At 42.2% G+C, this 22,044-nt stretch overlaps 1 protein-coding gene across 5 annotated transcripts; it reads right to left on the minus strand.

Moving 5' to 3' along the window:
- Positions 1 to 4,738: 4,738 nt before the first annotated feature.
- On the minus strand, positions 4,739 to 21,815 carry LOC119148869 (elongation of very long chain fatty acids protein 4-like). Of its 5 annotated transcripts, XM_037389495.1 has the most exons (9): positions 16,000 to 21,815; positions 15,029 to 15,106; positions 14,373 to 14,438; positions 12,411 to 12,598; positions 11,239 to 11,319; positions 10,252 to 10,308; positions 8,691 to 8,805; positions 7,784 to 7,911; positions 4,739 to 6,427 (listed from the first exon to the last, which is right to left on the minus strand). In XM_037389495.1, the coding sequence occupies exons 2-9, from the start codon at positions 15,030 to 15,032 to the stop codon at positions 6,257 to 6,259; spliced, it is 810 nt and encodes a 269-aa protein (XP_037245392.1). In that variant the 5' UTR covers positions 15,033 to 15,106; positions 16,000 to 21,815; the 3' UTR covers positions 4,739 to 6,256. The 5 variants fall into 5 exon arrangements, with proteins under 5 accessions (XP_037245392.1, XP_037245389.1, XP_037245391.1 ...); XM_037389492.1 differs by having other exon boundaries at positions 14,373 to 15,106; XM_037389494.1 differs by having other exon boundaries at positions 15,029 to 21,815.
- Positions 21,816 to 22,044: the final 229 nt, after the last annotated feature.

A 22,044-nucleotide genomic window follows, 5' to 3' on the forward strand; every position in this document is an offset into this window, starting at 1 on the left:
CGAAAATTCCCCTATGCCTTAAGTACCCTCAGGACTGTGACAGAGAAAGTGCAGACAGAGCTGGGAAACTTGCTGCTGCTCAAACGGTTGCATCCATTCTGCCGTTCCTTCACCAACAGGGAGCTGCACTTAGCTGACGCCTGGGAGAAACGATGCTGAATTTAAATTCTCGTCTGATTAAACCCCAAGTTTCTAGCCCTTCTAAATGTTGCGTTGCAGTGTTCACATCCTGAATTTGCAGGCAGATGGGATTATCCCCTAAAGTGCGGATAAAAAGACAGACCTGCCCACATTCATCTTGCTGAAAGCCTCACTGAAAACATTATGAAGAAAATGTACATTATTAATTGGTACATCAGGAATATATGGCAGCTCTGTATAGCATTTGAGTAGAATATAACTACTTTCTTTGCAGTTTTAACAACTCTGAGACTCTGGTATGGTGTCTGTATATGTGGGTACATAGGAGGAGGGGAGAAAGGGGTGAAGAGGAGTCGGAGGATGCTGTTAAAATGGAAGAAAATCCACTCCAAGCAGGGAATTTTAAAGAGCAATTCTTATTTAGCATCCTTAATATTTTGAGTGTGATGAAAAGACTAACACTTTCTTGAAGAGCAGTCCTACCAGCAGAAAGCCAAGGTACTGGAGAGAAAGGATGACATGCAGAATAGTAAGACATACCAAGTGCTGAGATGTGCTACTGATGCTTTAACCAGGCACTCCCTGACAAAGAAATTATTTGTCCCCATACCTGTGATTTAGCAAAAAGTATTTACTACCCTGATCACATGCACACATGCCAATCAGTCCCTTACACCCCAGCACATCCACGCCAAAACTTCTCTCCGGCTCCCACTGCCACTCAGTTCTTCTAATCCAGTTGTCATTGCCCTCTGACTGGGATGTTTCTTTTCCCCCCATCTGGTCCATACAGCACCATTAGTGCCTTATCCTGCAACCTCATTCGCAAGTTTTCTCCTGAGGCTGGACAAGTGGCTAGTAAATGGGACTCCCCTGGTTAGGCAGCATCAAGGGGCTGCCAAAATGTAATTCTTTTTAGATTCCCTACTTTACCAGCTAGCACCTATGAGACACTAATACAAGCTTTGGAGAAGAAGAAACACTGTTCAGGCTGCAGATTCTCTTTCACCTGAAGGCAGGCTGTGTCCCCAGTGCTACCTTACCAACACTTCCACGGGGAGAAAAGAAGGACATACCCTAATGCCTGGTGCAGCCATCATGCTGGGGACGTGAATAACGCATGCCTGTGGTCAGACCTGCGTAATCCTGTGCACCACATATGAGATTTCTGTGACTGCCTCCCGTCTTCTGCTGCATTTTCAGCTTTGCACTGGCCCCCCCCTGCTCTCAGGTACTGGGACAGATGCAACTGGCTGATCCAGGCCATCATACCATTACATAGCAGGAGCGGCAGCTGTGTGGCTGCTGGGAGCTGTTGTTCAGTAGGATGTTCCCACAGAGCGAAATGTGTGACCCATCCCATGTGAGGATGTCACACATTGAGAAGTGAGCAATGGGGATAGTCTGCAAAGGCTGCATTCATCTACCCATACACAAACACGCATACACACACACCACATACACACTCTCTGGCACACCTAAAGACACCTTGAGGACATCCAGTCTTTTCACAAACACACCCTCTTGGGCCATCCCTATCACTGGCTGTGGAGCTGCAGCACTACAAAAATAAAAATAGAACTGAGATGTGGAGAGATGTACACCAGTCTCTCGAAGTTTAATCTGCCCACAGCCCTCCTCCTCAGTGGTGGTGGGACTCAATGTGTGTGCTTCGACACATTTTGTGGGGACAGGCACCCCACAAATGTGCCTTGTGGGGTGATGTGGGTGACTACTTTGTTTCTTCTCCATGTATTGACTAAATAACATTCCCATCATGGCAGATGGTGAGGAAGTCATCTGAAGCTGAGAAGCAACCGAAGGGGTTAAAGGCAAATCCGTGCCTCCCCCACTTAGTTAATTCCCCAGCAGCCTGATCCTGTGTTGAGATGATTCAGGCCAGAGAGACTGCCACAGTCCCCAAGGGAGACCCCAGAGAAAAGACGCATATTTCCTGTTCAGGAGGATTAAGTACAAGGCCATTGACAAATCACAGTAAACATCTGGATGTGAGCACTCCACCTATCAAGCCCTAATCCATGAGTTATTCATTAATGAATTCAGCAAATTCACACTGTTCTATTTATAGGGTCAGCTGATCTTTTTTAATGTTTGGCTTGGAGGTGTTTTACATCTGTATCAACAGATTTTTATTTATTGTACAAAGCAGTCTACTGTATTCTGCTTTTGCTTAATTAATTGTTTAGAGTAATTCTTTTGCCTTTTTTAAAAAAAAACACACACTGACATATTTTTTGATCATATAAAAAAATTCAATATTTAAAACCCAGTGATGCTCCTGCATTTTATATTGTTTTGCAATTTTAAGCCCAAGCTCCTCTGGAAACTTTCCATCACACAGTGATGGAAAAAAACATTAAAGAGTAATTGATTTTCTTTTCTGTATTTTGTTTTGATTAAAATGAAAATCCCTCTCATTTATCTTCAGAGGGAAAGTAAGCATTGAGTAAACGGTCTGGTTAATTCAAAAGTAATTTGATCAGAACATCCATAATTTACATTGACTTGAACAGCAGGAAAGATGCTGAGCACTACCAGATATCAAGCTTATTCATTTAAACAGACTACTTACATTATGCTTTACAGCTTGTGAATGTAAACTACTCTAAGAACGTATAATGACCAACATTTTATAAGGGGAAAACTTGCACACAATTGTGCCCTTAAAAGTCATCTGTTAAGCTTCAATAACACTCCAGTCGGCTCACACGCAAACCAGGCTGTGTCACTGAGTGCATTGCTGTTCACACAGCTGTGCCATCTTGTTCCCAGTGAAATCTGCAGGCTTTGTCATTGATACTGGTGGAATCAGCATTTGGCCCAGAGGTTTCTATAAAACCAGCTGCGACAGGATATTTTCAATTCACCCTCAAAGGTTTGAACTCTGCCAGACAGCATGAATCATTCAAACTTGTGATTTATAATTTCCAGTCTTTTTGACTTACAATGTATTACTGTGATGCAATCTTTAACTTTAGGGACTTGATCTTAAAGGGGGAAATCTCATTCTGTGCTTTTATTCTCTTTTAAATTCCAGGAGCACTACCTCTACTCTCAGGTTTTTGCTCTGGTCACAACAGGATTCCCCAAGTGGACAGTACCAACTGTGATAACCCAATTTACAACAGAAGAATGAAGACAAGTGAGTGCTATCTGATGGAGCAAATAATCAAGACCTGCAGAGCCACTCAGCTATACTTATGCAATTTTATCTTCACTGCTAGTGCAAGTACTCTCACAAGTGAATTTTGTTTGCATCGATGCTTTTGTAAGGGCCACGCTCCATACTAGTATCTATTTCTGTATGTAAAGCATGGTGTTTCTGGGCAAACTTAATTCCTTCTTATCATCCAACTGAAAATACTTCATTTTCATCCTATGGCTTTTGAAGTCACACTGACAAAAAGCTCTTACCAATTCAAAAGGACAAGATCAGGCCACTCACTCAGGCTATGAGAAAGAGGGACAGGAATAGATCGATCCAAGGTTGCATGTCTAGGACAAATAGTTACGGTGGCATGTGATCTAGGTGATCAGTCACTTCAAGCTGTCAGGTAGAATATTCATATTTTTTATTTTGTTACAAACTACGTGGCCAGTCACAGTTCCAGAATCCATTGCGGGAAGCTCTGTCATACACAGACACAAACTAAGCTGCATAGGATGCTTTAAAAAAAGCTAAATGACATGTTTACAAATGTATATATTTTAAGAAGCAGTAGATTTGGAAAAACATTGAGTAAGCCAAATTTCATGTTCATTTCTAATTTTTTATCAGTCATGAATTATGAGTGAATCAAGGAAAATCAAAATACGGGATGCTTACTCTGGTATAAAATAAGTAGTGAAGTCCTTGAAATTAGTAACTACAATCTGAAAAAGCTTATGTGAGCAGAAACTGAGGTTGAGATCTACTCGTGATCCCCTCACATATAGGCAAAAGAGCTTAATTAATTAGATTTCTTTGTAAGTATAGATAATTCAGACAGCTGCAGGGAACTATGCTCTACCATGAAACTAGGGAGCTAAACGTACTGATGGTTTAAGCAGCATAGGGCCATAAGTGAATTATTAAGTGGACAGGAGTAATGAAACAGCTGTACTTGTATTAAGTCTTCAGTGCCGGAGGAGCCTCTGGGGAAACCTCAACATGAACACAGTATGTTAGATACACAGCAGATTTTCTTTTTCCTGTCTTACCAAACAAAGGGAAGAATGGAGGACCCACCCAGAGGTTTATTATTTAAAGCTCTAACAAAACTAGCATTCTAGTATGCAAAGGCAGTACAACTTATATAGTAAGTAGTGTGGAAAACTATTTGACAGGAAGAAAACAAGCTAGCACATAGACGTAAAATAAGCCCTGCTTACTTTTCATAGTCACCAGTGAAAATCAGAAGAAAGACTACCCAAATTAAAGGAATGACATTTATGATGTGTCATAGTGGTAATGTAAGCAAATCCTTTGTGTATGTGTGTGAAGGTAAGGAGAGCAAGGAATGGAAGACAACTTTTTTATCTTATACATGTGCATGTAGTAGCTAAAGGAGAGGTTTGGCATATGAACACAGACCAGTAATGAACAAGTTGTGTTTATTTTGCATAACCAGATTGGTATAGAGCATAATTTTTTTTTATTTTTTTTCTTTGTGTACATCCGTTTGCTAGGTTCAGGCTCGCATCTAATCCTCTGGACGTTCCCAGAGGAGTTGGACTTCTTTACATTTGAGGTGAATTTGGCTTGGCAATGGCAATGCAGCATGTTACTAATTCTAATTCCCTCCTTCAAGAGCCTTGTATTTCAACTGTGAAAAAATCACTACTTCACAATACTTGTTTTAATCAACAGAGGTGAATGCAATAAATAAATACCACTTTGTAGTTTAAAACCTGAATTTAGGATTTTCAAAGCACTAGCAGATCAAAACTTTAACAGTATTTAACTGTCTGCAGGTGAATATAAATACCAAATTCTAGTTGTAATCGATTTAGGAGCAAAAAAGAAGCCAACAAGTGAGTGCTACAGTCAATGGAGCTATGCTCCTTTGCGCTAGCCAGTGGGTTGACTTTATACATTTTGTATTAATACTTGTACAACTAGTTAGTGGAGCTGGTTGCTTATAGTGGCATAAATTTTTTTATCTGTAGTAAGAGGCAAAATTTTGAAATAACAATAATAATATTATTAACAATAATAACAAAGTAGAGTAAAAAAGTTATGAATAGGGAACCACAAATCTGTTCTTTCTATTAAAAAATATGGCATCTATAAGGAGAGATTCCAAGTAGTCTTCATGCATTAAAAGCTCTCTATTGTTATGAGAGCAACCAAAGGCAAACAAGCATTCCAGAAAACGGTACATGATGTTTCTTACTGTATTAGTTTGTTACTTAAGGATGAAGGTGCTAATAATAATGCTTTCTTTAGCTTCAAAAGAGTGAAGGAACAGAGGCACCTGTCCAGATGGACAATGTAAAGACAAATTTCCTTCATGCTTATACTAATATAAAGTTAAACCATCAGGGCCATATAGCTGTAATTCACCCCAGTCCCAGGGAGAGCATCCTTAAGAGGAAAGGCTGGGATGCAGCATATAGGTCAGGGCATCCTGCTGTCTCAGTGAGTTCCTGGCTGATGCTGTTACCTGGACACTACTTTCAAGGCTGGAGACACCTGATCCTGCCTGATCTAGAACAGTAAAGCTGAAACAGTCTTATGAATGCGAAGAAACTCTCTACAACCTAAGACATGGCCAGGGAGTCATGGTTGGATGCTAGATCTTGCAAACTGAGCTAACAGATGGAAGGTAAGGAGGAGATCTTTTGGTGCTAATTTCACAAAGGCTGCTATGCTGATGACTACTTGGCTTGGCTTTGCATCAGCTTAATTAAGTGTGCTCCTCAGTACCTTAAACCCTGAGTTTATGTCATTCTTTTTTTCTCCCTAACTTGAGATATTGGAAGGCAACTGTGAGTCTGCACACATGAGCCTCACATGCACTCCTCAAATAAGTTTTCTTCATCCAATCATTTTAGAAGCAGCAGAAAATGTGCAAGTTCATCAGACGGCGCTCACTTTCCTCTTTGATTTTCTTTAAGTCAGCTTCTCCTGCTTTCCCCTAATGTAGGTCCGGTAGTAGAAGTGTAGGAAGAGAGCAATGAGGCTGAGAATGTAGAGGAAGACTGCAGCATTGAAGCCATCAGGGAAGGGACATTCTGTGAAGAGGTTGTAAGAAGAATGAGCAGCAATGGCCACAAACTGGCACTGGAAGAGGGGGAAAAAAGAAGCAGCCAGATTAAGGAACCTACATAAGACATATATCAACTGACCATTAGGGACATCTTAAAGAGTATCACAATATACTAGTAGTGTCCCCAACCCAGAGCATCACCTGCTTGCTTCTCCTGACACCTCTGAAAAACTTGTGCTTCGAGCCCAGCAGTGTTTTCCCAACATGAAGGGGTGTCACACATCCACCAAACACTGAGGCTTGCCCACTGCTGTAGGGAGCAGGTCTGGAATCCAGCCTCTCCTGCCTAGGAGCAGACAGACCACTGCCCTTGTGCCATTTCTCTGCCATGGGCCGGTAACAGAGATCTTGGAACATGGAAACTAAAGGTGGAAGACTCTTCCTCATTGGTAATCAGATTACTATACCCATAATTATTTTGATTTGTATTTTATCTTACAGAGAGGAACTAAAAATGCTACTGTTATCCATTCAAACATTAATCCTTTAAAAATAAAAATATTTTACTGTCACGTTGAAGCAATGAGTTCTACCTGCCAGAAGTATGTTAAACAAAAACTTATTTCCTGTGCTATATTTTGCACTACAAATACTTTTTCATCTCATGCAACACTTACTTTTTCTGCTTTCACCATTCAGGATAAATAAGAATTCCGGACCAGCCTTCAGTGCACCACTATTTTACATACACCTTATCTTTTCTTCCTTTTCTCTGGTAACTGCATACTTTTTGTTTGCATAATGTCTCTTTGTGTGTAATTAACTCTCACAAATGCCTAACTATAATCATTGTTCTTGTCTGGAACATTGTTTTTATGCTGTGTCTTTGCAAAGCCACAGGATTGTCAGGATTTGCCACCTCTTCAGAGATGAGGGAAAGAAAATCCCAAGGGATTTTCTTTTTTTTAACTCGCCTCCATTTGCCTGCAGTATAGACATAATTTTCCTTTCTGAAGAAACAAAATGAACTGCCCAAACTCCTGCCCTACCAAGAAGCCAAAGTTTCCCCAAGTTACTGCCCCACACCTCTCGAAACCAAGCTCTGTTTTCAGGGCTCCAGAGGGGAAAAGGCTACCGTATACAACAAAGAGAGAAATCTAGTTGCCAATTTTTCTCTCTCCTTCACATTACAAAGGTGGGGTCTTATTAGTTGATATGGTCAGTGAAAGCCTCTTGCTGGTTTTCTGAGTTATTCAAAGCAGGACACCAGTCAGTTCACCTCTCACAGTGGTACATGAGGACACCTGAGGACACTGTGATTTCCATAGCCAGCAAACAGAAGACTTGAGCCAGTAAGAGAACAGAGACAGACAGCAGGGGCCATCGCACCATCACACAAAGTACAGAGAGGAACACATGGAACTAATTACCAGCTGCATGATGGTTAGGTAACGCTTCCACCATAGGTAGCGATGCATCTGTGGTCCCAGGCTGGCCAGGGCGTAATAGCCATACATGAAGATGTGTACGAAGGAGTTTAACATTCCGATAAAGAAGGCTGAGGAGTAAAGAAGTCAGGATGAACAAGTCACACAAGCATTTCAAGACTAACACTGTGATGAGCTCACAGCCATTGTGACGATGCTTTCAAAATACATCATATCATCCCTACACGTGTACCTTCAGACTCTGCCTAGGAAGCAGGTAATATTCTCCCTTCTCCTTTCAGCATATATCCATCCTATATCTAGTGTTCAGAGACAGAGAAGAGCTTCAAAGGCAGATGAGAATACTATTTCTGACCTAAGTGTTTCATACCATTCTGGTGTTAAGGCCATGTAGCCAAAATGGCTTCCCAAAAAAGAATACCCCAGCGTCTTGTGTAGGGCCTACTACCTATAGTGGCCTAGTACTCAGGTGCTTCTCTTTTGGTGGAGCAAAAAGGAGAAGCAGCCCAGACACAGACCAGAATGGGGAGTGAGGACTAAGCTGGACACAGTCAGAGCAGGAAATGGAGACCCAGGACCTGGGCTGCTGCACCAGGCCCAGCCGAATGTGGTCTGGGTGGACATATACATAGACTTTGTATAGGATGTTACTGTTTCTGTTTGGCCACATTCTGTGGGCACATTCTCATTCTGGATGAAGCCTGGATGAAGTGAACATAGCAGTCTAAATAGCCCAAAGAGCTGAGCAGATAGTATCAGCTGAAATGTACATTTCCCACACCTTTGGAGGCAGGTGAGCTTCCTACCTGCCAGTCAGCCCATCTGCATTGCTCATGCTATCTCCACAGCAAGAAGAAAACTGAATCACAAGGTGTCTCCAGAAGCATACCTTGTCCTCCAGGCACGTATTTGACACCTGACCACCAGTTGAACAGCATAGTGCCATGATGGTACACGTGCAGAAAAGTCACCTGGTCTTGTTTCTTGCGCAGAATAAAGAAAACCTGAAAGAAGCCAGACAAAGGAAAATCTTGAGCTGATGTGTTTAAAAAGAAGATTTTACAGTAGAAAACTGATAAAAAATAGTTAATGGTGATTCTGAATTTCCCAAACCCATTTCCTCTGCTCTTGACAAAAACTGGTGAAATTCAACACATGCCATAGATCTTGTATTATCTGGAATAGGGAGGAATTAGCAGGCAGATTTTTTTCCACAAAGCCCCAACTATTTTTCCTTTTGGATTCAGACCCAAGGCCCAAAGAGGACACATCTGAGACTCTGACTGAGCTTCCATACAATTTACAGCTGTGTGGGTCTGGTCCTTTTCAGGACATAGGTTAGATGTTTAACAATGCCAGACAATGATCTACAGAAAAAGTGCTGTGTTGAATGCCCAAACCCTTCTGAAATATGCATTAGTAAAGAGAATGTTTTTGGCAGATGTATACATGTCAGGTCACTGTATTTCAGCGTGCACATGCAGACACACATAACAAAAAGTGAATCTGCTTTTCAGGGACTCAGGACGGGCAAAAAGCTGCTTTTCTTGCTGATGAAAACAGAGAGGATTGGTCAACCCAACGGCAACAGGCCTAGGAGGCCTCCACGTGACAATCCACTTTCAGTCAGTGTGTTGTCAACTCACACCCTAAAGAGCACTAGAATGTGAAGTCTTAGGCCAGGATACTGCTTCTCCTGCTGACCAAGCAGAGAGGTGGGATTCCCTTAGTTCAGTCATTTAGTTCTTTTTTAAAATAGGAGAAGACCTGAAGACAAGCTATAAAATGGTACTGTCTTCAGGTGAATGTTCAGTCTAACGCAGGACACAAACCTTTAACCCACAACTTTGGGATAATCTGTGGTAGCAAAAAATGCCAGGACGAATACTTGTACATTTGCAGTTTCTTTACTGCCCAACTAACCACTGTTACTCAGCCAGACAGGCAAGGGCAGATACTGCCTGGCAGCCTTAATCAACTGGTAGCTGAGATATGGGGGGACCATCGGGCAATAGCCAAGGTTAAAGCTTCTCCCCTAGCACTGTGGTCAGGAGGGAATGCCTGCCCGCAGGAAGGGTGCTAGGGAGCGAACTTGCAGCCACTGGGACAGAGGTGGTCAAACTGGACAGCAGTGATTCTTTTCTTCTGGAAAAGAGCTTTTGAGGAAGCCTAGTGGCATGATATCCAGTGGTGGTGCTGGACTCTTGCAGGCCAAACGCTGTCAAAAACCAGCACGCTGAAGCTAATCCCTCTTCTTTAACAGTATCAGCCTTATTCCCACAAACAGGCAGAGCAGAACACATGAAAACAGCATTTACTGAAAAGCGTCAACCAAATCAATACAGGATCAACTGAGGACGTTAGCTTCTGGCACCCTGCCCTTTTCTGACAAGGAAGTGATTTATTTACAGCATCAGTCCCACTGTGCAAGCGAGCTGAGCCCTCCTTACCGTATCAAGCAGCTCGATGACTTTGGAGAAGAAGAACCACCAACACACTCTTGCCATCTGCTGGGCAGCACAAGGAAACGCTGTTAGACCTCAAAGCAAAACCATCGCTCAGTCTCACTGCCTGAGATTTCCAACTGTGCGCTGTGTGAGCGCTGCCCACCAGGGATCGACCGCAAAGGGCAAAAACTAAGGGACTCTTTTACAGCTACTGCTTTTTCTTTTTTGTTGTTTGGTTGGTTGGTCTTGTTTTATTTTTTGCTGATCTGGGGCGTGGAAAGGCATTCAGGGTTGCTTTGGCTGGTCAGATGATTGGTTTGCTAAGTTGCTTGCTCTTTGATGAGGCAAGGTTGAGCTGCTCAGAAAATGTTCTAGCCTAAGGACAAGTATCTGAAAACCTGAAAAGAAATATCCGTGCTTGCATCTGTTCAAAGCCTGGTTATATCCGGAGCCAAAGCAGAATAGCTCTGAATTCAAACAGAAAAAACTTATGCAGCATTTTGAAAAGCTGAAGCTGGTGAGACACCCCCACCCCCACCCGCAGTTATGACCAGACAAGGAACGGTTTTAGCTAAATCCCTCTGCTAAAAGAAATGTTGACTAAGATTTGTCACGTGAAGCTGAGTATATAAAAATTTGTTTTCTTGTTGACAGTGATCACCCAGAATCCTTATATAGTCAATTGAATGAGTCACATACGTTTCAGAGGTAATTTGCAATATCTATACTAGAAATCTGTCTTCAGATGATTGGATCACCCTGTCTCCCTCGAAGAGGAAACTTAGATGGCTATGTTGACTGAGATGATTAATTTATAGACAACTAAAGCGAAATGCAACTGTTGAAGCAATCAATTTGCTGAAACAGGTTTACAAGCAACAAACTGGAGTACAAGCCTTCTTAGGCATGCAAATTGCTATTTATAAGTAAAACAATCTGCATACCCACAGGTGAAGCTGGGCCTAAGGCAAGTTTTGCATAGAACTGTACCCTCATTCCTAGTTCACTTTGGCTGTAATCCACTGGCTGACACAGGTAGCTGTAGTCATCCAAGATTGAAGTTGCCAGGAACTGAAACAAAAGAAAAGCAATAGAGATCCATTTTCTTTTCAACACCATCGGTTCTAAAAGATGTGCATATTAATGCTAAGGTAATAGGGTCTTAATCTGCTAGTCACTGACAGAAAATCTATGCAATTTATACAGCTGAGCAAATATTAAAAACCTAAAACAAAGCACATCCTTACTGGAATCTGAAAAAAGAAAATTCAGTCTGGGCATATTTGTAACTCTTTGTGTAACCACTGGAGTGCTCAAAAATGCTTCAGCAGGAATAGTGAATTCTAGGCTTCAGAATCTCTCTGAAAATACACTGTTTTCCTTTGCAAAGATCCCATACTGTTTTGTTTTGGCTGGTTGCATTTGACTATTAATTGGAATGCCAAAACCTGGACCAAGTAACCCACATAACTCAGCAACAAAGCACAGACAAGCAATTTTCACACCTGTCCTCAGATCAAGTAGTAATTGTTCAAAAAAAAAAAAAATATGCAATTTGCTTTAACTAAATGCAACAATTGTATTATAAACTAAAAGGGCAAAACTGTCGACAACATGCTTTTCAAACCTATTCAGCCATGTTCCCTTGAAGAGTTTTCAGCAGCCTATCTGAACTAGGGAACGGCTTGTAGAAAGACTTATGCACTGAGAACAAGCAGAAAACAGTGTCGGCAGTACTCTCGGCAGCAGGAAGCTGCAGTGTGCTTGGCACTCTTGGAGAGGACTGCGTAAGTCTAGAAAAGCAGTTCTTATTCTCGGAGACGTGGCCCTCACCAGCCAGACCCAAGACAAAATGAGGAGGTTCCATGTCCTCTGTACGCTCTTTGTCTATGGGGGAGATCTCAGCTTTCAACTTGTCCATCCAGGAACCTTCCAATGTAAATTTTATTAATGAGAGGAAGATCGAGAAATGGGAGGAAATGAGGTATGCTTCAGAAACAACACTTTCAACAGAGCAATACTGCTCCTCTTGTGGTATAATAGACATGTCGAAGTTGGCTCTCACTCCCTTCATTACAGTCCATCAACAAAAGCCATTGAAAAGGTTCTGGCATTCAACCACTTCCCAGATGCTTACCTAGGATCCAATCCTGTCTCCTCACCTCGTAAAACATGTAGCTTGATAATGTCATCATGGTTAGATTGTAGGCAATCAGCAGGCCTCGCAGCTTCAGCGGTTTCCGTCGACGCATGTAGAAGGGCCCCAGTGCCACGACAAAGAGGTAGGAGGCAAAGAGAAGTGTGACTGGAAGTGGAGAGTGGACCAGGGGCCACGGGTCTGTCCTTGGATCTGAAAAGCAAAACACACAGCCAAAGATGGCAGATCCCGCACACTGGATGGCAAATATATTTAGTTACTTCCCTTCTGCATGCTTTCCAGCAAAAAGAAAATTGGTATCTTGTGTCTGTACAAAACAGTACCACAGTCCTTCTTGTACCCTGGAGCTGTGTGTACCAGACTCTGCTGAAAGGCTTTAGAATAGCATTTGGGTTGGGACTGTAGTACTAGAAGACTGCTCTGCTGAGCACCAGCCTTCTACAGCACAGCAGAGAACAGACCTTTCCTGTCATGAGCTGGAGCCCCCACCACAGGCTGCAAGACTGTCCCACACACGGGCTAACGAAGTTCAAGACATACGCAGCAGGGATTCGCAGAACAAACCCATCCGTTTCTGGCTCTTCAGGAATGTAAATCTTGACAGCTAAATAATAAAACTGTTTCAGTCACTGGTGCTATTTCCTCCCTGCCCCACAATGCTCAGGATATCTGAAATTCTCCACATTCATTTTTATGTCTACTCATAGGGTGGACTCTCTTAAAGCATGCCATTTCACTAGAAAAAGACAAAACACTTCTCCCTGCCAAAAATGCTCTTTAATCCTACAGCAAAGGGAAGCTCAAAAGATTTTCTGTCATGTCACCTCCTAATCCTGCGTCATCCCTGATCATATCATATTGCAGGATACATTACATCTGCAAAAATGCCCCAGTTCCCATTCATGCTTTCTTCCTATTCCCATTGTGGTCACTGCTCTGCTAAACTCCCTCAGCATCTCCCTTTGCTTCCTGACCTGCCAGTTCCAAGCCCCAGATCCCTCTCACGGTTCTAGCCCTGGGTTCCTTGCAAAAGTCCTCTATTGAATTTTAGTCCTTGGCTCACTGGTGAGTCTGTGGGCCTCAAGGTTTGCTTTTTGTTTGTTTTTTTTTTTAAATGCCATCCCTGTCTACATTACACTGTTAAGCCCCATCCCTTCTAAACCTCCCAGTTCTTTAGTATTCCTGTTATGGGCTTTGCCAAGAGCTCTGATATTCCACTTCTGGATTTAACAGTCCATCAGAGGTCCTGAATCCCAATTTAGACTCTTCTGAAATTCAAGTCCTGAAACATTGACAGCCTGAGCACTATGCCCCAAGTCCTTCTCCTGTCAAAGCCACCATGCAGGCCTTCCATTCTACCTTCATTCCACTTTGTTGGCATTTCCTTACATCTGGGGATCCAACAGAGCCCCGTGGGACCAAATGGACCTGCAGAACCTCTAGCTATTGAAGATCTGCAGTCTCCTATAACTGCAAAATGTCAGATCTCAAACACTGAGGAGTAGTTTCTGTCAATATTTCATTTGATAATAGGTTTTGCTGGCTTCACAATGAGTTTAAACCTCAAAGTATTACCTCTTTGGTCTACTAAGCTTTCCCATGACACACGAATATGGATTTTTAAAATTCCGCTTTCTTTAATATTCCAGACTTAAGGCAATCCTGAGCACATATTGCTCATCATCCTGTCAAAGCCTGTTGTACATTGAACAGAAAGCTGCTGAGAGTTCCCAACCATGGAAATCGGAAATCCCCCATCCCTTCATTCCTTACCGTGATCCAGATGGAGTGTCCCTGAGATATATTTCAAGACTTGAGGGAAGTTCATGATCATGGAGAAGGAAAAGTGAAAATCTGCTTAGCCAAAAAAAATGTAGGCTCACAGGATCCTGTTCCTTCTAGGTTTGTTCTTCATGATAAGGCTATTTATGTGGAAAATTCTATTTAAGACAGTATCTCTACCTACCTCCACTTTCAAGGACCCAATTGTAGAATTCCTGAGTCTTTTGCCAAGTTGAAGCCATCACAAGTTCTGGAAAGAAATTAAAAATTAGCATCCCCTGGATGAGATTAAGCCCATTGATCCTAGCCTTGACTGAGTTTTAAATAAGGAGGCTCCTTAGACAAAGACTCGGGACTACAGCTAATGAAAATAGTTTGCTTTCTGTAGAAATTTAAATTTTGGACCAGGATTAGAGTCATGTTTAAAAAAGGAAGGAAGAGAACCCTCCTTTAATGATTAGCTATTTAACTTCTATTTCCAGATTTTGATATTTTGTTGAAGTTCACCTCTAAAAATACTCTGATTAGCTGCATGTGAAATACCAGAGCCAGGAGCTCTGTGTACCGTGTTGGGAAATCAATCACGTGATACTTTTTCTAAAGCAGTGTAGGCACAACACTTCTGCAAGGACACACACCAGCAGGCATAACGGCATCCTCTGCAGGCATTCTTGGAGATTCACCGTGTTAGCAGGCAGTTTGGGATTACTTCAGTACTGCTGCAACTCTACAGATGTTAACTGAGCTATGTTGGTTATTTGCCTTTCTGAGGCCCAGTTTATACATTAAGTTTGTTTATCTTGTATATATTCTATAATACAGTATATTAAAGTAGAATACTCATATATAATATGATGTTCCTCCTCTTCCCTTCTTTCCTTTAGCAGGAGACCTTTCCAATGGCATTCAGAAGTTCACCTAGAAAACACTTTACTGCAGTTACTTTGAACAGCTTGTGTTACCTGCCTTACTTCTCCCCACCAGCAAACGCACAGGACCAGCTTTCTCCCAGTTTCATCTCCTCCTGGTACTGAGAAAAGCACATTTTCTCCTTTGGCTCCTCATAGGCTGCTGGGTATAAAAGTACCCACACCTGCTCTGGACCTGTCCCCTACTCTCCTGTGCCCACCGGGTCCCTGCAGCACAGTAGTTTGTGCATCACATGGCAGGGAAAGCTGTAGCCTAATGTAAGGCTTCTTACACTCATATAAATTTGTTTTAAGGAGCCTTATGAATATGAAGGGCTTAATACCCAGACCATATAGTTCTGCTGGAACTACAAACGCATAAAGCGTGCCTTGCACTGTTTACCAACTGTATTTTAAATTTGCACATCTGGATAAAATGTATTAAAATTAACAAGGCTTTGCTGTGTCCCAGCTTATACAGATGTACTCTGGAGAAAAATACCAAGCAACAAGACGTGCTGTAGCTACACCTCCCTGTCTGCAGACCTCACAGCCTGGTGACAGAAGCATACTTGCACAAATTTCTCTCCTGCTGTCAATCATTGCAGTCAAACTCCTTTTTGGTGTGTTTCTCTGACACATACCCGAGACCCTCAGCACAAGCACCGCTCACACACAACCTGACACAGACACCCCCACGCCCTCATAATCTGGGCAGAATCTGCCAGCAGAGAGATTAGTCGGTGATTATCAGCTGGCTCAGAGTCAATCCAGCAGGGATTTCACGCGGTTACATGCCCTCAGACAATCCATACCCATTCCAGCTCACTCCACTGCCTTTGCTTCCCCTGAACCGACAGCCTGTGGTGGACGGGCAAACCCAGGAGGCATGATCAGACTTACCCCAGCAGTGCAGCTGGCTTTGTGCCTCCCTTTCTTCAGGGGTGTCCTCAGCACGCAGCCGCCGCTCCTCTCACTGTGGGCACACGTGGCAGGCAGCAAAACAAGAAGCTGCGAGAGTGTGTGCCATTAAGCAGGTGTTGTTCTCGGCTTTCTTCTCCGCAAGAGAGGTGAGTACATCACCTGCTGGGTCTCATGCAGATGTGGTGGATCTTCACGCCTCTTAAGCACGATTCATAGCCTCCCAGTGGTACCCATCACAAAACCACCGTGAGCTGCAGGCACCCTGGCGTGGTGTTGTTCCGTAACTTTGCCAGAGCGGAGGTTACATCACATACTCCTCCCCCTCCTCCTCTTGCCTCTCCCCACATGATTTATCAGATTAGGGGACTACAAAGAGGAGGAAAATGAATGCGGAAGAGGACTGGGATTCCACAGGAGAGAACCACTGACCTGTAGTGTCATTCTTGGGAGCCTGGCCAAGTAGGAACCAGCCCAGCATTTCTTCTGCAGGTTTCTTTCAGGACACGTTACAACAGCTTTGCAAACAGTCAAAGGTGAGGAATCATGCCAGGGAAAGACCCTGGAAAACAATCTGTTTGGAACACTCCTTCAGCCCATCACAATGGGCTGTCAATGAGATTTTTGTGTGCTCAAAATATGTCCAAACCATAAAATGAGGGAGCAAAGAACAGTGGGAACACCCACCCACCCACTCACTCAGGGAAGGCAGAGCAAACTCAGATGGAGTCACCCCCTCATATCCAGTCTCTGTCCCTGTGGGAGTGGCTTTTACTGTTTTTAAAGATATATGAAAAGAAAATTGAGGAGTTTCACAGTGATACAAAGGTTCCCCCTCTGTGACCTCCATCAACCATATCAAGGAAACACACGCAGAGCCTTAGCCAGCAGTGGCTCCAGTCAGAAATTGCAGTGCATGTGATTCAGTCCCATGTGCGGGTACCAATGCAGAACCAGCACCCTGGCCGCGTCCCACCAAGAAACAACGCAAAGCCAAGCGATGGCGTTCTGCTTGGTCATCTGAGGTGTACCTGCACCTGGGGGGTAGCTACGCCCTCTTTTTTTCCCAGTGGGCACAGTTATTAGCAGAACTCTGGAAAAAGAGGGTAGCATCATAGCTTGTACCACTGCATTGTGTCTGTCACCGTATATATCATAAGCACTTCTGAAGGGGAAAACAGCAAAGATTAGCTTTCGAAAGCAGGATAATTAGACATACTATGTGGTGGCAGTTTTTCATTGAAACACGTCACTGTTGATGCTGCTGGTGTTTCCATCATGTGGGGAAACGATGAAAGAAATTAAACAGATACTTTTGGAGAAGGTGATTTAGGGTGCAGGCTTTGCGTTTTGGGGGTGGGAGGGTCAGAAGGTCAACCCAGTTTAGGAGAAGGTTTGACTGACCTTTGGTATCATATTGGGGGATATTTTGTTGATCCAGGATGCTGGATGAATCCAGCAGATTCAAGTTCAGGGAGACAACGATAGTGAACTTTACATACCATTTTTTGCAGATTTCCTAAAAAAGCCCTTTCTCAAAGTTTTTAGTTACTCATTATCCAACAGGTTTCATTTCAAAAGTTTTGGTGCCCAAGTCCTTAAAAAGGTTTGGTGATTTATCTGTGTGAATCACTGGAGATAATAAATCAGACCAGCCTTTTCTATCTGTCTATTATGTGTAGATGGGAATGTATTTTATTACTTCCATCTGGTAACTTCTAAGTAGTATTTGTTGAGATATTTATATTGATGTTTAATATTCAGAATTATAGGCACAAAATCTTCCATCAAACTTTTTTACCCTGATGAAAAATAATCAGCTGAAGTTAATTTTTCACAAACACATTTCATTTGGGACAGAGTATTTTGTTGTTCATGTAAATTGAAATTAAAAAAAAACAACCATGAGGCATATTTCATTTTTTTAAACCTGCCCTGTTCCTGAAGTGTTCCCAGTGGTACTGTTGCAGGTGTTCACTAGCACGGCTGGCAGATGGAGAGATGACATCAGTAACATGGTACTTTTACACTCTGGGAATGGGTGTGCTTTGATGGATGTCAGTACAACTGTGAGGGCAGTTCTGTGGGGACCACACACAAAAGCTGTTGGGGCTTTCAGTTTCAGCAAACACTCAGTGGAAAAAAAATATGGCTCCTTCACTGAAATAGTATTAGGGAAGCTCTGAATGCCAAAGTGAATTGGCATTTTTCGTTCAATGACTTGTCAAGAAAAAAGGGTATTGCAGGAACATGGATTACAGCCGTAGTAATACGCAACTCAGTTATATACAATATGTGACAGCTTGACAAGTCAATTAGAGATCTAAACGATTGCATATTTCTAATTTTAAAACTGGACATCTCCTGCATACAACATGGGTGTTTGCCACAAAATCATTATCAATAACAAATACCAACAGTAAACCAGTTCTGAGAGCTTCTGAATGATGCAGGTCTTGTTATTTGGTCCTCTGCTGTTGCTTCCAAACAAAACTATACTAAAAGCACAAACTAACAAAACAGACCTGTTTCAATACTTGAGAAAGAAGAGGAGCAGTGGGCCAGCTTCATCTGGATATCCAGGCTATGTCATAGTGATGCTCTCAACACCACAACAGAGGCTTATCAGATCTGGCAGGTCTCTGTGCTTTGCTTTTCCTACCTACATTCCATACGAAAGAGATGTACTGCGGCACATATCTGAAGTCCGAAATCTAATGAGTTCTAACCTCATCTCTTGTAGCAATGTTCTTTGTAGCTGTGATCAATTTAAATAACTCTCTTAGATCAAAATTGCTTACCCACCTAAAAAGTTTCTTTTACTATAGATAAAATTGCTTGAAAAATGAGAACACCTTCTTGCTCTTAATCAAGCTGTTACATAAAATTTAATACTTAACTTTTTCTTTTCTGATCTTTAAACCATTAGTAGGTTGTTATTTCAGTTATCCACTGAATCCAGGGCAAGTCCTACAGGGCAGGAAAGTCTCAGATATGGTACCGCATTTATGCTGATTTCCAGTGTGACAAAGGTGTAAGACATGCTCATACAACACCAATAAGCAACAACAAATCTGCCTGAAAAAAAATTACTAAGCTTACCAATCAAGCAAAACTACTTTCTTTATCAGCTTTTAAACTGCAGGGATACATGGGGTGACAGTGAAAGCACTGAAAGACAAGATCTCTTCTGCAGCAGAACACACCTTCAAGTGGTATCACCAAATCAACAAAACACCAAATAATAGCAGCAGGAATTTCAAGCTGGGTCAAAGAATATCTAACCAGTAAGGCCCCACAACCTTAACTACCAGCAAGCACTTAAAGATCCGAGGTGGCCAGATGCCTTTTAGAAGTTGCATATACCTGGCCCTTGGAAAACCTGAATCACATCAAATGAACTTCATATGCAATTTAACTGAACCAAACCTCTCGTGTTTTATGCATACAGATATTCATATGCAGTGTTTTATATGCAGATATTTTAAATAACTTGTAATTTATGTATGAAACTTATGCCACCTGACCAGAGATGAAGTCCAAAGGAAGATGTGCACCACTAGTTTGCAGCATACATCTCAGGTGGCCCTTTCCTGATCAGCTTCATCTGGCATGGAGGGTCCTGGAGCTGGAGAAAGGCTTCAATAAGACGCAAATGTCAGAGCTGTGGATGCCACAGCACAAGAAGAAAGGTGAAAAACCCAAAATTTCTTATTCAGCTCATATTCATCTTATTCATCTGCATTTCTGCTAAACAAGGTTTAAACAAGTATACCTAAATCATGAGAAGTTCAAGGACAGGATCATATTCTCAATCCTACCAGCAGATGAAGCACTACCTTGCTCCTTGGAAAGACAGTCCTCCAAAGAAAGCTCTGAACTTCTGAAATGGCATCTTCATGAACGTGTTTGTTGAAAGAGGTTCATGTAATCTCCCTTACTTCATGCTCTTTAACAATAACATCAGCTTTGAATTGCTAACAACAGAAATAAATAACAGCTGGTTTTATGAGTACTCTCTCAACAATGGGTAACATAATAATAGATGTTTTTACAGCAATAGAATTTCCTACAGAATAATAATTGAATGACTCTGTTTTGCTAATATGCAATTACCAGCTCACATATGTTTCTGCAGAAATACAGTGATTTCAGGTGACAATCAACCATCATTAAACACTTTGAAAATCTAACCAGATTTTTCAGTATATTTTAGGTCTAGTCCACGAAGCTCTTGTGCATGAAAAAATCCAAACTCATATCTATTTAGAGCAAACAGAATCTCTTAAGATGCACAGTGAAGCAGTTGAAGGAAGAAGCTCCTGCTGGCACAGGGATTCTGTTTCTTGATTGCCTCGCTTATACACCATGCAACCAATTGCACAGACCTGGGAAGGTTTAGCACAGACTACAAGAAGCAAGGTTTTGGCAGAGGTACTGAACAGCCTATCTCTATGCATAGGACTGGAAGGTTACAGCAGCTCTTGTGTAAATTATGGTGTTGAAAACCAGAATTTTAATTTTACCAGCACAGATTTTTCAGCTTAATTATTCTGCATACAATATATGAAGTATACTCTGTGGTCCCAGAAAAGTCATTCAACCTCTCTATGCCTCACTTCCCAAATCTCTAAAATTGAAGGAAAAGTTGCTTATCTCACAGGAGTGTGGTGAAGGTGACCTGCAGTTAAGCATACAGCCATGTCAGCTATAATTCACCCATTTGGGTGCAAGACAAGGGTTCTGATTCTGGCTCCAAGGCCATTATTGTGACCTTGGGCAAGTGATTTTAGGTGGGAATCATCTTAGAAGACACCTAAATTTTACATGTCTACATCTAATTTTGCTTCTATTATATGTAGGGAGCTGTCCAGACGGATTCAGCTGCCCACACATAGGGACGTTCAGGGTGCCCTAAGGCATCTCACCTGACCTCCTGCTGCTCCAGTAGGCAAAGGATTCCTGCAGGTTCTGTGCCGTATCTGTGAGCTCCACATGGATATCAGAGCTATCTTAAAGCATCTCCAGTGGCACTAGATAGCTATGTATCAGCATGTGAAATGAGTCCTCTTTGCTTCTATACCCACCGTTTGTCAGTCTTGCCTACTTACTTGACCAGTTTTTTGAGGTAAGAATCTCATTATGTACTTTCGTGACTAAGCCGCAGTCTTGGTTGTAGGAGCCAGAAACAGCCCTCCAGAAACACATTCCCAATCAAATTCTAGGCCTAGAAAACTCAGAAACCTTTGACATTCATCTCAAAATCTACTGACTATTCATCATGTCTTGAATCAGTATTGTTTCAGAGTTTATTGTGACTAGTAAAGAGAAGTGACTTAATGCTGATCCCAAATGTCATTCAAAAACCTCCCAGAAATGAGCTCAAAATTATATCTTGACCAATCAAGTAATAACAGCCTCATAAAAGCCCTTGCAGCCTTTAGGGATGGTGATAGAAACAAGGTTTTTATGCTACAGTCTTGGCCAGAAGTGAGAAGCCACAAGAAAGAAAAGGTGGAGCTGATGAGCTTTTATTTAGACATCAGGTTGGGAGTCATCTCACCTAGCTTTATATGCCCAGTTCTGAACTGGAGACTCCAAGACCCAGGAACAGCTGCACAGAGAAATAGGATCCTCTAGTAACCTCCTTATCTGCCATAAGTTGTCAGTCTTAGAAAGGGCTGTCTGGACTTGCCCCTCCCTCTGAATTTGCTATAGAAAGAGTCACTGATGATGAACTCTCAGTCAGAGAAATAAAATTGGAGGGAGGAATTCCAAACCAAGGGATGCCAGGAATATTGTTCCAGTCCCAGATACCTACAAAGCACACGGAATGAACTAGCTTGCTCAAAGCCTGTGCTATAAGCAGCATGTGAGTCTCCAAAACCAGATGTCACAGCATTTACAACATGCACGAGCCATGGACAGAACATACATTTAATTGCTGCTGCAGTAGTGTAGTATCCACGTAATAAGGCTACAGTGCTGTGGTTGTCTGATCTGGAATGATGACCCCTGTCTCTTGTA

The sequence above is a fragment of the Falco rusticolus genome, chromosome 5 (genome assembly GCF_015220075.1).
Source record: "Falco rusticolus isolate bFalRus1 chromosome 5, bFalRus1.pri, whole genome shotgun sequence".
NCBI classification, from domain to species: domain Eukaryota; kingdom Metazoa; phylum Chordata; class Aves; order Falconiformes; family Falconidae; genus Falco; species Falco rusticolus.